This window comes from Muntiacus reevesi, chromosome 17, assembly GCF_963930625.1.
Source record: "Muntiacus reevesi chromosome 17, mMunRee1.1, whole genome shotgun sequence".
In the NCBI taxonomy this organism is placed as follows: Eukaryota; Metazoa; Chordata; class Mammalia; order Artiodactyla; family Cervidae; genus Muntiacus; species Muntiacus reevesi.
This window is the reverse complement of record NC_089265.1, coordinates 41,735,750-41,752,475: the sequence shown is the minus strand read 5'-3', so window position 1 is coordinate 41,752,475 and position 16,726 is coordinate 41,735,750. Positions and strand designations below refer to the sequence as shown.

The following is a 16,726-nucleotide window of genomic DNA, read 5'->3' as shown; positions in this document are numbered from 1 at the left end:
AATTACCCCATTTTTCTTTGTTTAAGTCACAGAGTTAGCCGCGAGCATGAGTTCAATGGTGGCTGAGCTGGGCAGCTGCTAGTCCATACCATGCCCTTATATAAATTACCCCCTCTGGGTGGACAAATTACACAGAAGCATCTTTCCTCTTGGCTGGTCTGGACTTTAGCTTCTCCTCCCAAATTAGGCCCCTGCCTTTGTGCAGTGCACTGACTAACAGCTGTACCCAGCTGCCCTACCCTTGGGAGCAAACCTCATCTAGACTTTTAAATAAACAATCAGCACCCTTGGAAACCAACAATTGCAAATGCTTATCTAGAAAAAATCAAGGTCAAATGGCTTCTTAAGTGCACTTTTAAAACACCTCTCCAGCAAAACTCACGTTAGTGATGAAACGCCTACTTGGAGACTGAAGACTTACAAGCTAGTCCTCATCCAGATTTCAACTATCAAGTTTAGAACAATGGACCTAGGTCATACACATTCCATTTCCCTGTGTCTTTAGCCAAGATGGCTGTTCACTCAACACCAGGCCTGGTTCTGGGATATTTTGGATTCAGACATTCTTTACCCAGACAACAGGGGTAGTTTCCTCCTTCAGTTCCTGTGACAGGCTGCAGCTTTTTCCTTTAATAGTTAATTTTCCTGCGGATGGCTGTCCTCCTGACTACACAACACATCAGTACTTCAGTAGGCATTTACTGGGATGCCATTCCAGAATGCTTAGATTCTTACCACACATCTTAGCAGGTTTCTATCAATGCTACCAACATTTTAGAAGATAATCCTAAAGCAATCAATTATGTCAGGAAAAGGTAATTCATTACAACAAAACCCAGACAAATCAGAAGGAGGGGAGTCAGAACTTCCCAACTAACCAAAAATAGTCTCTCCCTCTCTTTCGGAATCAGCCAACAGGTCATTACAAAGCACTGAATACATGTTTGGTGATTGGAAGGCAAACAGGCAAAATCACAGGAAAAGTACCCATCAGGAAAAACAATTTTTAATCCATAATCTTCAATGTATCTACCAAGAGGCCCAATTATTTTTACTTCCCACAACTACAGTGCTGTAGAATGAGCACTGGAGTTGGAATCATAATCACAGGCATTGTAACATCCCATTGGGAATGTGACAGCACATAGGAAACCCAGCTCTTTCTTGGGAAAGCTAAACAACAGTGTAAGTACAGTTAATGGAAGAAAAACATGTACAGTAGCCTGATAAGACAGTTTCACCTGAGCCAGCCCCCGTCCACTCTTCAGGGCACAGCTTAAATATCGCGTTCCCATAGAGAGCTTTCCAGAGCCCCAGTCTAGGTTCATTCCTTCTGCTGTGCTGTGCTTAGTTGATCAGTCGTGTCTGACTCTTTGTGACTCCACAACTAGCCTGCCAGACTCCTCTGTTCATGGGGATTCTCCAGGCAAGAATACTGGAGTGCCCTCCTCCAGGGGCTCTTCCCAACCCTGGGATCGAACCCAGGTCTCCCACACTTCAGGCGAAGTCTTTCCTGTCTGAGCCACCAGGGCAGCCCTCCTTCTGCTATGCATTTCCAAATAAGTGATTTCTCTGTAATGCTCTTTAATAAACCCTGTAGTCATTACAAGTTTAATGGCAGTCTGTCTTTCCTGTTAGCAAGTCCTGTGTGCTGCTATATCCTCAATGCCCAGCAAGCTGACTTGCTTTTTTATTAATTAAATTAATTTATTAAAATAATTAATTAAGCTTTAATTAACTAATGACTAATTTGAAAATTAGTCATTCAATGGAGTCAGACATGAATGACTCAAACTTCTACTACCTTCACCATGTTGTATTAAGGTAGGAAAGGAATGTATTTATTAAGAGGAATTGTTTAAACAACCACAACTTGCAACAGCAAAAGGATTTTTTTTTTAATTTAATTTAATTTTTGGCTGTGCCATGTAGCATGTGAGATCTTAGTTTCATGATGAGGGATCAAATCTGCAACCCCTGTATTAGAAATGCAGAGTCTTAACCACTGGACCACCAGGGAAGTGCAGAAAAAGGGTTTGTTAACTCAGACTTGATCACAGTATATATGTAATGATAACACTTTACTCCCCAAACATGTGTGTCACTTGACACAGGAGGACCATTAATGGGTTCTAACATTCAGATTTAACTAAATCTATAGGTGGGATAAGAAGTCTGACTGAAGTGATATCTTCAATTCTACTTCTAGGTGTGCAAACCACACTCCAGCAAATGGCATGTTATAGGACAAGGGCTGTTAATATGACAGTCTCTTAGTTGGTTCATTGATTGGAACATAATAAAAGTTTAAGCTTGAAGCTAAAGGCTGACCAGTTAACTCTGAATAGAGAGCCCCTCTAGAGACCCAGATTTTTCAGCTGACATTGTTCAGTTACCTTCATGTGAGGCTGCCAGAAATGAGGCCTTAGTAAACCTCTATATCTGTTGACCAGGAGTTGGCAACACCATGGTACATATTAAAGCACCACATGTCAGACCAAAATATGATTTCAAGATTGCCAATTTACTATCTTTATTATCTCTAAACACCAAAATTAAAAAGTATAGACATCTCCCTGCATATTAATATAACAACATTAAAAGCAAATTAACTTCAGAATCAGTCTTCAAAGTGTACTTTTTCTCTGAACTAATTTCAAATGGCTCTTTTTTCCAGGTTGAGGATGACATCAAAATGTTTCCACACAGCTTGCATAACTTGAAGAGGTATTAATAAGTTCAGAGTTAGTCTGACATAATCAAATTGGATTTGGTTTTCCACATCAGCTAACTGGTATGCATTTATTTACATCAGTTTTTTTTTTTTTTTTAAATATCAGCTGAACTTATACTTGCAAATTACTTCAGCACTCATAGAATTTAATGATTTTTGATCTTGGTAAATAGAAATACGGGAGCTGGATGAGTCATAAAGAGAGATTCAGTTGGTTAAATTTTGCTCCTAAAGTATCAAGGTTTCTCATTTCAAAGCTAATTTTCAAATTACAGGTCATAGTTCTGGATTGATGTCCACTATGGTGGCAATATGCCTTTATTCAATGCTGGTACCATTTGTCAAGTTGTCTTTCTTTCACAGAACTGGAATTGGAGCACTCCTTCTCCCAGAGCCAGGAGAGTCCCATAGTTGGGGCTATAAGGAGGAGATGAGGAAGGATAATGGTGAAAGAAAACCTGGGTATCCATAATGCTCCCCAGGATAGTGACTGTTGAGGGAAGAGAGAATATGCCAAACACCAGGGAAAATCTTGGTATTTGCACAATGAATCCATCATTGAGAAAAGACTGGGCCACCCTCTATGCAACTCTTAATCAACAACTATACCCCTATTCTTAGAGTAGCTAGTTATTGGCTATTTTTTCCACTTGCACTTGAAGAAACCATCATCATTCATTCATGTTACTAGATTTTACCAACCAGAAAATAACCAGTGACATATCCTCTTGAGACCACAAAGGATGAGCTTCTATCATTGAACTCATTCAATTGCTATTTCTAAATCAGAGTCTATCTTGGGTCCTGTTTAGTGGAAGGCACACATCAACTTTTCTCTTGGTGCCCACAGTCACAAAAATATCAGATACTTGGAGGCAGCCATAATAAATTCCATGAGACCTGACAGGCCACAGTAAGGTCAGTGAAGTCCCTGGGAATTCATGTGAGGGGTTTCCTTCTTGCTCCTTTTTTTTTTTTTTTCAATTTGGTTGTGCCAGGATCTTTTAGTTGTAGCACATGGGATCTAGTTCCCTGACTGGGAATTGAACTCAGGCCCCCTGCAATGGAAATGCAGAGTCTTAGCCACAGGATCAGGGAAGTCCCTCCTTCTTGCTCCTTGACTGACCTCCACAAGATCTCACAGGCAGGACAGACTTTGCTGAACTTTTTCAGAGCAGTGGAGTAGATGGGAGTGGGGGGGTGGGGGAGTGGCTTATCACCAGAACAGGATTTTAATTTCATTTTCAATGGAGAAACATTTCTTCTTTATCTCTAGAGATACATGTGAAACAACTTTATTTTCCCACGGTCTGTTCCCTGACTCTGACCTCAACACAGAGCTGCCTTAAAAATCCTTTTTCTTTTTGAAGTGAAGTGTGTGTGTGACAGAGGACAGAGGATGTTGGGGGAAGCAGAGAAATGTGAGTTTGAATCAATTCACAGATAACGCAGAAACTGAGGGGCTTTCCCATTTCTTCACGTGACACCCTGCAAAGCTGCATGTTGTGGAATTCTCTCCCCTGCTTTTCTTATCACAAACAGAGAAGTCTGGCAAGCTACATAGGGTCACAAAGAGTCGAACACAACTGAAGCAACTTAGCACGCATGCATAGTTCACTAAATGCCAAAATCTTGCTTTCCCAAGGATGCTCTTTTATTTATTTATTGCTGACTTAAATAATTTTCTTATTTTTTTAAGGATGCTCTTTTAATATAACTTATTTTAGTTAATCATTTATTAATGTGTATTATATACTAGGACTTTATATGTATTATCTGATTGAATTCTCCCAATGGCTGTATGAGGCAGCTACAATTACTATTCCTATCTCCACAGACAAGAGAGAAAGGCACAGGGAAGTTGAGTAACTTGCCTAAGATCACCCAGCCAGCACATGGCATCAGCTGCACAAGTCTATGTACTGCAAACCACTGAATAGTACACTTTAAATGGGTGAATTGCATGTTATGTGAATTATTTATCTCAGTGAAGCTGTTATAAATTTATATTAAAAAACTGCACCACTAGGGTTAGGAGATGTAAGCTATTATATACAGAATGGATAATAACAAGGTCCTACTGTATGGCACAAAGACCTACATTCAGTATCCTATGATAAATCATAATGGAAAAGAATACTTAAAAAAGAATGTACATGTGTGTATAAATGAATCAATTTTCTGTATAGCAGAAATTAATACAACATTGTAAATCAACTATATTTCAGTAAAAAAAACTGCACCATGAGAAAAACCAATATTATGCATTTGGTAGACTCTCAAGAAACATCTCAAGAAATATGGTTTTTCCAGTAGTCATATATGGATGTGAGAGTTGGAAAATAAAGAGAGCTGAGCACCAAAGAATTGAGGCTTTTGAACTGTGGTGTTGGAGAAGACTCTTGAGAGTCCCTTGGACTGCAAAGAGATCAAACCAGTCCATCCTAAAAGAAATCAGACCTGAATATTCATTGGAAGGACTGATGCTGAAGCTGAAACTCCAATACTTTGGCAACCTGATGCAAAGAACTGACTCATCTGAAAAGACCTTAATGCTGGGAACGATTGAAGGTGGGAGAAGAAGGGGATGACAGAGGATGAGATGGTTGGATGGCATCACTGACTCAATGGACATGAGTTTGAGTAAACTCTGGGAGTTGGTGATGGGCAGGGAGACCCAGCATGCTGCAGTCCCTGGGGTTACAAAGAGTCAGACATGACTGAATGACTGAACTGACAAGAGTTATCTATTGAATAAATGCACCAAAGCATTTTATTTTATAGCTATTTTAAAATAATATGGGTTTATTTAAATTCAAGTATGTCTTTTAGGAATGGATAGTGTATTTTGCAACCATGCCTCAATTTCCCCAGCCTCAATTGTCCCCAGAAGTGAATGCTGATAATCCTGACATCCCAGGAATTCTGAGACAAAGGCCCCAGGAGTGAAAGCTTAGCACTGGCCCCACCTGTGGAGGAACTTCCCCTGTGTGTCAACAGGACCATCTGTGGTGAAAGAACCATCTATGATTTGCTGACAATAGGTATGAACCTGAGTGTTAACTGATCTCCCAAAACCCCTAATGAGTCCAACCCAGACCTGCAGGAAGCTCCGGTGTGACTCTAAGACACCAGCTGATGAAGGCATCACCTGGGTCCTAGAATCTGGGAAGATGAACAACCACCCTTCCTTCATTACTAGAGAAACTCCCAAGAGCAGGTTCTGATAGTATTTATGGTCACCTTGGAGTTCAGATGAAAGTGAAAGTGAAGTCACTCAGTCGTGTCCAACTCTTTGCAACCCCATGGACTGTATCCCACCAGGCTCCTCAATCCATGGAATTTTTCAGTCAAGAATACTGGAGTGGGTTGCCATTTCCTTCTCCAGGGGATCTTCCTGACCCAGGGATTGAACTCAGGTCTCCTGCATTGCAGGCAGACGCTTTACTGTCTGAGCCACTAGGGAAGCCCAGATGAAAGAATATGGGAAAAAATCAATAAATTCTAGAGTGAAAATGGAAACCAATATTCAGGGTTGAAGGGGAGAGACATGGAGTAATAAATCAAAGGCCACACTTGAGATCCAGTTGAGGAATTAGCCTGATATAAAAGATTAAAGAGGAGTTTTTAAAAAAAAAAAAAGCACCCAAATGCTGAGGGCACTGAAGAAGAAACAAAACAGTGTTAGTAGATTTAACAGGAAAACAAATGAGGTGAAGCTTTGCATAAGGAGATTGAGTTCAGAACCTACCAATGACTAGACAATCCATTCAAGGAATGGTTTTCAAGCCTGCCTCATCAGGGAAGAAAAAACTTACCAGGGATACTTTAGAAAGTGTGTATTTTACGACTCTTGAGTTCTATAGCAACAATAACAAAATGAGTATTACATTAGGGAAATTTGTTCTGAGGACTCTGTATGAAACAGAAGTGAGAATATGGTACAAAACTGGAACGGACTTTTATCTGAGGCATGGAGGATCAAAGACGTGCTGAGCTCCTGGCTACACATCTCCAGGACTCACTGGTATTATTTTGAAGAGAATTCAATCCGGTCTACAAGAAAGCATTCTTGTGCAAAACAAATCACGACCATGAAAGATGCATGGTGCACTCCCTGTATGAAGGCTAGGAGTTTTTGTATATGTTATTTCACTCTATTTCTAAAACAACTCTGTGACACAGATGTTTTACAGATGAGAAAGAAACCAGAGACCCAAGAAATCTAACAACTCTCCCAACTAGTAAGTGGCGGGAGCAGGAGTCAATTCTAGGTCTTCAAACTTCTTTACCACTAGTTTTTCCACTATCCTACACCTTTCTAAAGTAAGACTGTGATGAGTCTGTCCAGCTATGGAAGGCCTTCTAGAATAAAAGACTGACACTTTGACAGAGGTGAAAGGTCACTGTAAAACTAAAGCAGACCAGACCGAGAATACAACCAGACAAACACCAGGCCACCGGGCTTTGGAACGTGAGCAAGTCAGAGGACCCGAGGACAAGGGCTAAGCATAAAACACTCGTCAAAGTAAGAGCAGCAGTATCTACCATTATATCTGGTCCCCTCAAACTGCAGCATCTGATTTATTTTGTTGTCTGTACTGGATGAAGCATGTATAAGAAAGCTAAGAACTGGAGAATTTTAGAATGGGACTTTTCTTAACATTACCCAGAATGTCTTATTCAGACTATAAGTGATAAAATATGCTCCCAGAGTGACCAACATTGCCAAAATCGAGAAGAAAAATAATTGTAATTGCTTTCCATGTCTCTTACACAATTCACAGAGATGAGATCACAGAAGAAATTGTGGTCAATTTTGCCACTTATCTTTCATGATACTTCTCAACCATAGATCTTCTTTTCGGGTTTGTGGGGCAAATTTTCTGATTTTTTCTTCCCTTATGGGGAGTAACAAACCCATCTGGCTAAGCTCCCTTCACTCCTCAAAGACATAAGGTAATAAAAGGTGAAACATCCCTGCACCCAGCAGTCCCAAGGAAAATGATTCTGCTGCTCTTGGAAACTTTTCTGAATCCGTCACCCATCATGGCTGCTACATAGAGAGACTCAGGCTGCACGTATTTCAGGGAGAAATGCTGGGTCTAAATCTACTCATGGTGTTGAGGCCTATCAGTTACCAGGTGGAAAGAAGACCGGACAGAGAGCCAGGGCCCTGTGTTCTAACCCACCCACTGCCATTAAGTAGGTAGGTAATCTTCACCAAGGGCTTTCCTCTCCGCTGGCTACAGGGCTCTCGTTCATAAAATGCAGGGCTCACAGTAGACTGTCCCTGAAGACCTCTCCAGTTGTAGGACATTCTGCATTTCCCCCAGCACCTCATCATTTGATAACCTGTTCTGGCAACGTCGTAGCAAGTACCTGTTTCTTGGTCACGGTGCCATCCACAGGGTCCACGTACTCAAAGCTGTCTGTCTTCGCCACGGTGTACACGTGGCTCCCCACAGCAAACTGCTGGCCGATGAAGGACTTGTCTGTGACCAAGGCCTCCAGGTCCCTCATGATGTAATAGGTCGTCTTGGGCTCTAATCCCTCATAGTCAAACCTGGTGAGGGGGGACAGGACACAGGCTAAAGACAAATCTAATCAGAGAAATAGCAACCCGGTGGGCCTCTCAAGGCTGTCTAATCACTGGTTTTGTTTCCGTGGAAGAACAGCACAGAAAAGAACCCACAGCTGGTCAACCTCTTCCCCCGGTCCCTCACCCATTCCCTACACAGCAGCAGCAGCATCCTGTAAACATTAAATCATGGCCATCCTTTCCTTTGAATTCCTCCAAAAGTGCCCATCATCTTAAGATTAAGATTTAAAACACTGACCGCAGTCTATAAAGTACTGTGGGATGTGACATGCCCACCTCCTTGACTTGGCTGTGTCTCACTCTGGCCCTCATTCACTATGCTCCAGCCACACAGGCCTCCTCTCCAGTCCTCAAAGATGCTCCACCCTCTGGGCCTCTGCTCTTGCAGTTTCCCCTCACTGGTACAGTCCTCTCCAGGCTATTCCAAAGCTGATGCATTTCCTTCCTTCAGTTTTCAGATTTACTGTCACCTCCAGAAACACTTTCTTTGACAAGACATCTAAGGCACCTCCCCTCTATCTCTCCCTGTCGCTCATCATCCTTTACATCTTCTTTTGGTAGTTACCCCAATATGTATTTGCTTTGTTTACATATTAATTTACTTGTTTCTTATCTTTGCCTATGAGAGCTGTAAGCTCCAGGAGGGAAGAGATCTATTCTGTTTTGTTCTCTGTTGCTTCTGATAAGTAGTGGTTTTTGTAAGCACTGGAATGAATATGGGAAGAGGTGAAGGCAGAAAGGGAAAAAAGAGAGGAACCAAGGCAGGGAAGAGAGATGGGGAAGGGAACTCAATGTACCATAAACTTCTCTTGGAAACTTGGAAGAAGTATTACAATTGTTCCATTAAAAAAAAAAAGAAAAAAAAGGTACTCCTAGCCAAGAACATCACATATAACAATGGGGCTGGGAGGTGATTAGAGGGGGGAAAAAAAGACTAAAAATAACACCTATCTCATTTGTTGTTGCTGGGTTTAAATAGGATAATACATACCAGGTAGTTGGCACAATGCCAGACACTGGTGCTTAAAGAGCTTACTTTTTTTCTTAGTCACTATCATAAAGAAACTATAGGGTCTTTCCCAGTGTCAGATGGGTTTGACCAAGTCCTAATGGCATACCCAGGGAGGTCTGTTTAAGAAGGAAACCCTAGGAGGGGCAGCTGCGCTCAAGTGGTGGGATCTCAAATTTGGGCTCTCTTTAACACAGGAAAGATGAGAGTGAGCTAAAGAGGGAAGATCTGAATAGTTGACAGTTTTTCTCCACCCAAGATCCTTGAGACTTCAGTAAACATCAGGTTACTGACCAACATGTCTAACAATGGGTCCCCTGCACCTACATCCCTTTCTTCTATTCTCTCCCTCCTACAGAAGATGTGTCCTCCCAGCCTCAGAAACAAAACAACAGGGAACTCTCTCAGAACATTCTTTCTCAGCATGTGTTCTAAGCCTAGATTCTCTTTATCAGTAGATTGTTGGGAAGGTAAAGACCCAAGCAAGCAGAAAAGGGTATGAGGATGGGATAAGAGGGTCTAGTAGGAGATAGGCTCTGAAAGAGTCTTAGAAGTGGAGAAAATACACAAATGTGACAGGTCACGTTCAGCCATGGTTGAGATCATCAGACCAGCTGCCCCAACACTCATCTTCATACATGAGTAAATTCTACCACAACTTCCCCTCACTCCCCCAATCAAGCCCCTCTGACCACCACCATTACCAACACACGTACAAGGAAAGAAATTTTAAAATGCAGAATTCTTTCTGGGGTCCACTCATACTGGAAAAATCATCTGGGTTCTCAGATACAACTTCAGGCTCAGTATCAGTTAAACCAAATTTGATTGTCTCCTGCCCACTAAGAAAACAAGCTATAAATAGTTCTACTTCACAAGCATTGCAACCTACCTTTCCCAGAGGTTGGAGGAAATGTTTGCTTTCATTTTACCTACTCCCTCCTCCCTTTTTCTTTATCTCTGTGATCTCTTTGGACAGAAACCTGAATCATAATTGAATGCCCTACAAGAATTTATATCTCCACTGCATTATATTCTCTAATATGGTATTTGTTATGAAAAAAGTAACTATCATGTAAGCTCTTGGCCACAAAAAAATGAACTGTATTATAAACACACTTATCATAACACCATGTCTTCAAAATGCTGGCAGAAAGCTAGATAATCATTCCACAAATTATGAGGAACACATCCCTGACTCAAACTGCTTTCACTAAACCAGAGGTTGGCAATCAAAATATATTTTATCAGGTTGGATTTTATGGCACAGCTTCAGACAATAAAAGGATTTTCTGTGCCAGCTGGCCCCTCTGGTATGCCAAAAAAGCCCACAAGAATCAGGATTTGGGGCAGCTGTTAGAAATACTAGAGACTAAAACAAGTTCCTACCTGCCTTTACAGTTCTTATTTTATAATACAATGAATAATTCAAGATGATTTGCAGGCTATCGATCCTTAGCCTTCTTAACTAGATAGGAACCAAGAATGTGAGGCTGTCTCCATTTCTCAGAGCACTGCAGCCTCTTTGATTTTAATGAGTAATATCGCAAGCCTCCTTATTCTCTGATGTTTATCTAAGTAAATGACCTCTTAAGAGAAGAAACAATCACCTTATAAGGGAAGTCTAAAGCTTTCTTTCTGTCCCTTAAGCTCTTGAAATGCAACCAAACATCCAAGTAGTTAACTATTCATAAGCAAAGCAAATGAGGCACAGTGTCTGTTTTTAATACACTGAGAGCTTCTGAGACTGCCCAAAGATTATCTGCCCTAATTCCACACCCTCACAGTAAACATCTTTTAAAACCACTGCTCCTCCTAAACCATGGTTTGGTACTATTTATAAACAAATAGCATCTCTAGGTACACATATCTAGCTGGCAGCCGCAAGCCAGAAGACTGTCCCCCCCTTACTTACTTCAACAACAGGAAGGTAGCTGAGACTCCCAACCCACTAACAGTCACTATGTGGACCATTAGTGGGGAGGTAAGACAAAGAAAGGTAGGGAGAGGATTACAAAAATCACCCCGACCTGTGGCAGCTTCTGTCTCTTCCCCCATTTCCTTGATAAGTACAGGTGGAAAACCAACAAGAAAAACCCCTGGTCTGACTGTACAACTTTAATGGCCACCAGAGGACCTTTCAAGGTTCTGCAGTTCAAATTTCATCTCAGGATGGCTGCCCACTGTATAGGCACTGATGAAAAGATTACAGACAGGTGTCACCAGAGGTAGGGAAAGTCGTATCCTCTAATTTGGAACTACCTTGATACCACCCCCAATCTCCACTCAGGGATTATCTGCCTCTAGCCTCTGTATTCCTCAGATCTTCCTGAAAGATGCTTCCTTCAGAAGATTCTAGCCCATTAAAAAATAAAAAAACTTTTCTAAGGAATTTGCTAAGGTCCATATGGAGACCCTTGGCCTTCTCACCTGCAATAGTAGTGGCGGCCAAATTTGGCCCAGTGATCTCGGACAATTTCCTCCACACTCTGCTTCCGGGCAGCAATAATGGAGAGCCAGACCAAGACAGCCCAGAGGCCATCTTTCTCCCGGAGGTGATCAGAGCCTATGGGAGAAAGAAATATTATTCTGAAGATTTGCTCATGGGAGAAAATTAAAGCTAAATGAACTATTAAGACAATTAGAACTTGAGTGTTATACTGAAATGATAGCATATATATTGATATTTGTCTATTGAGTTAAATATAATCCCATAATATACTTGTATTTCCAAAAATATGCAAGTGAAATTCAAATAACATAAATAATATCAAAAAAGAAAATCCTGGAAATTGTTGAAAGGATCAGAGAGCCAAGCTGATGTCACATTTGACTAGTGGTATTATTTATTCAGCAAATATTTGGTGATCATTACACTATCATGAATAAGACAGCTCTTTATTCATAAAGCTGGAGTTCAAGTAGGCAGGGACAAGCAACAGAAAAGTAGACAAAAGAACAAGATGAATCAAACAAGCACAAGGATGGTGAAAAAAATTAAACTGGGTGATGCTGTCACAGAGCATGACATCAGCAAAGGCTGCTTTATTAGAGCAGAACAGCTTTCCTAGAGCAGGTTGAATGGCACCCTATGTTCCCCCCGACAAAGATACACCACCGCTCCCCCTGTCCCACCACAAACCTGTGAAGGAAAGCTTGTTTGGGAACAGTCCTGTCGATAGAATTAAGGATGCTGAGATGAGATCAGCCTGGATTATCCAGGTAGGCCCTAAATGCAATGACAAGTGTTCTTAGAAGAAAAGACAGGGAAGAAATACAAAGTAGCAGTTTATATGAAGACTGAGGCAGAGAGTGGAGTGGAGTTCACTTCAGTTCAGTTCAGTCGCTCAGTCATGTCCAACTCTTTGCAATCCCATGGACTGCAGCACGCTAGGCCTCCCTGTCCATCATCAACTCCCGGAGTTTACTCAAACTCATGTCCATTGAGTCGGTGATGCCATCCAACCATCTCATCCTCTGTCATCCCCTTCTCCTCCCACCTTTAATCTTTCCCAGCACCAGGGTGTTTTCCAAGGAATCAGTTCTTCACATCAGGTGGCTAAAGTATTAGAGTTTCAGCTTTAGCATCAGTCCTTCCAAGGAATATTCAGGACTGATTTCCTTTAGGATGGACTGGTTGGATCTCCTTGCAGTCCAAGAGACTCTCAAGAGTCTTCTCCAACACCACAGTTCAAAAGCATCGATTCTTTGGCACTCAGCTTTCTTTATAGTCCAACTCTCTCATCCATACATGACTACTGGAAAAACCACAGCCTTGACCAGACGGACCTTTGTTGGCCAAGTAACATCTCTGCTTTTTAATAAGCTGTCTAGGTTGGTCATAGTTTTTCTTCCAAGGAGCAAGCGTCTTTTAATTTCATGGCTGTAGTCACCATCTGCAGTGATTTTGGAGCCCCCCAAAATAAAGTCTCTCACTGTTTCCACTGTTTCCCCATCTATTTACCATAAAGTGATGGGACCGGATGCCATGATCTTAGTTTTCTTAATGTTAAGTTTTAAGTTTTACCACCTTTTTCACTAAGAGTGGAGTTATGCTGCTACAAACCAAGGAATGGATGGAGCCACTAGAAACTCTAAGATTTTCTCCTCAAGCCTTCAGAGGAAGCATGTCTCTGCTAAAGCTTGATTTGAGATTCTTGGCCTCCACAATGATAAGAAAATAAATTTCTGTTGTTCTAAGCCACCCAGTTTTGGGTAAATTTTTGTGCCTTAGGAAACAAATACAGGGAGTCAGGGTTAGCCCCACAGGGGTGACGACATCTGATCTGATACCTGAGAAGAGTCAGCCCTGCAGAGATCTCCGGAAAGTCTTCCAAGCTGAGAGACAACAGTACAAAGTCCTGAGGCAGGAAGGAACTGGGAAGCTTATTCCTACAGCTATTTACAAAGAGAGGCAGCTTGTATTGAGGCTTTCACACAATGAAGCATGCAAGCTAAACAGGTAGCTTCTTGTGCAAAAAGAACCCAGAGGAATGTGCTGCAGGCTCATTTAAGTATCTGTCTATTGGCCAATTGTAAGCTCTTCCTGAAGCAAATAAAGTCCTAAACACAAAGGAATGCGTTGCAGTGTAAGAAAGAGGGTTCAATGGGAAAGGCATGAGGAGGGTTTTGGAATCAGGATTTAAAATCAAACTTTGCTACTTCTCAGGTGTGTGAGAAGTTACTGCAAAGTTGTTAACCTGAGTCTCGGCTTCTCATTTGTAAAATGGGGACAACATGACCCATCTTGAGGGGTTGTCATATAAATTTAATCAAGTTCAGAGGGAAGGCTCTGGAGTCAGATTGTTTGAAGTTCAAATTCTGGCTCAGCCACTGACCTTTGTGTGACTTGCTGGCCTCATCTGTAGCACAGGGAAAGAAGAGCCCTTACCCCATGGGTTACTATCAAGAGGAAGTGACTAGATTATGCCTAGGTATTAAGGTGAATGACTGGGTTACCACAAGTGGTGGCAGTGGTTATTGTTGTTGTTCTTATGGGTAATTCACATAAAGCACCAACATGGTGCTGATTCAGTACACACTTTGAGACAGATTGTTCTCAGTTTTTCACATACTTTTTATCCTCTGACTTTAGCAAATAGCAATGTCTTAAGAAAGAACTATGGACCAAGGTTCATAACACTATGAACCTTTGGTGGTAACCAAAACCATCCCCAAGAAAAAGAAATGCAAGAAGGCAAAGTGGTTGTCTGAGGAGATCTTACAAATAGCTGAGAAAAGAAGAGAAGTGAAAGGTAAAGGAGAAAGGGAAAGATATTCCCAACGGAATACAGAGTTCCAGAGAATAGCAAGGAAAGATAAGAAAGCCTTTTTAAGTGAACAATGCAAATAAATAGAGGGAAACAGCAGAATGGGAAAGACAAGAGATCTCTTTAAGAAAACTGGAGATACCATGGGAACATTTCATGCAATGACAGGCACAATAAAGGACAAAAACAGCAAAGACCTAACAGAAGCGGAAGATATTAAGAAGAGGTAGCAAGAATACACAGAACTGTACAAAAAAGCTTTTAATGACCTAGATAACCCTGATGGTGTGGCCACTCACCTAGAGCCAGACATTCTGGAGTGTGAACTCAAGTGGGCCTTAGGAAGCATCACTACAAACAAAGCTAGTGGAGGTGATGGAATTCCATGTGAGCTATTTCAAATCCCAAAAGATAATGCTGTTAAAGTGCTACACCCATTATGTTAGCAATTTGAAAACTCCAGCCCACAGGACTGGAGAAGGTCAGTTTTTACTTCAGTCCCAAAGAAAGACAATGCCAAAGAATGTTCAAATTACTGTACAAACACACTCATTTCACATGCTAGCAAGATTATATTCAAAATCCTTTGAGATAGGCTTCAGTAGTACGTGGATCAAGAATTTCCATATGTACAAGGTCAATTTAGAAAAGGCAGAGGTACCAGAGATCAAATTGTCAACATAAACTGGAACATAGAAAAAGCAAGGGAGTTCCAAAAAAACACACCTACTTTTGCTTCACTGACTACTCTAAAGCCTTTGACTTGTGTGGATCACAACAAACTGTGGAGAAAATTCTTAAAGAGATGGGAATACCAGACGACATTATCTGCCTCCTGAGAAACTTGTATGCAGGACAAGAAGCAACAGTCAGAACTGGACATGGAACAACAGGCTGGTTCAAAACTGGGAAAGGAATATAGCAAGGCTGTATATTGTCACCCTGCTTATTTAACTTCTATGCAGAATATGTCATGTGAAATGCTGTATGAATGACTCACAGGCTGGAATCAAGATTACCAGGAGAAATAACAACAACTTCAGATATGCTGCTGATACCACTCTAATGGCAGAAAGTGAAGAGGAACTAAAGATCCTCTTGATGAAGGAGAGTGAAAAAGTTGGCTTAAAACTCAACATTCAAGAAACAAAGGTCATGACATCCATTCTCATCACTTCATGGCAAATAGATGGGGAAAAAGTGGAAATGGTGGCAGATTTCATATTCTTGGGCTTCAAAATCACTAAGGACAGTGACTACAGCCATGAAATAAAAAGATACTTGCTCCTTGGAAGAAAAGCTATGGCAAACCTAGACAGTGTATTAAAATGCAGAGATATCACTTTGCCTACAAAGGTCAATATAGTTAAAGCTATGATTTTTTCCCATAGTCATGTATGGATGTGTGAGAGCTGGACCATAAAGAAGACTGAGATCTGGATTATAAGGAAGACTGAGTGCTGAAGAACTGATGTTTTCAAACTGTGGTACTAGAGAAGATGCTCAGGAGTCCCTTGGACATCATGGAGATTAAACTAGTCAATCATAAAGGAAATCAACCCTGAATATTCATGGAAGGACTGATGCTAAAGCTGAAGCTCCAATACTTTGGCCACCTGATACGAAGGACCAACACACTGGAAAAGACCCTGATGCTGGGAAACATTGTGGGAAAGAGGAGAAAGGGGCGATAGAAGATGAGATGGTTGAACGGCATCACTGACTCAATGGACATGAATTTGAGCGAACTCAAGAAGATAGTGAAGGACAGGAAGCCTGGAGTGCTGCGGTTCACGGGGTTGCAAAGAGTGGGACACAACTTAGCGACTGAACGACAACAAGAAAGGAGACTAGGACCATGGGGTGGATCACTTCTTCCTTTAATAGAGTAATGAGAATGGGTACTTGGGTTTCAGAGTTATGAAACATAACTCAGAAAGGAAGACCCAATGACACTGAGCTGTTTAAACTTTGAAAATAGGTTGAAATAATACCTTAGTTAAGCTAGACATCTTTGAGAACTTCTCACCAAAGCTATGAACCATTTATACTTCTTGTTACATTTGTGTTGTTAAACGTTTTTCCTCAAAAAGGAAAATATACAACCTTGA

At 41.3% G+C, this 16,726-nt stretch overlaps 1 protein-coding gene across 1 annotated transcript in view; it reads right to left on the bottom strand.

The window, feature by feature from the left end:
- Positions 1–16,726, bottom strand: part of PGM5 (phosphoglucomutase 5) — a 186,248-nt gene that overhangs the window by 39,324 nt on the left and 130,198 nt on the right. Inside the window, exons 8-9 of the mRNA XM_065908232.1 lie at positions 11,776–11,911; positions 8,117–8,300 (exon numbers count right to left, since the gene is read on the bottom strand). Coding sequence (XP_065764304.1) covers positions 8,117–8,300; positions 11,776–11,911 — 320 coding nt within the window. The remainder of the gene's footprint in view (positions 1–8,116; positions 8,301–11,775; positions 11,912–16,726) is intronic.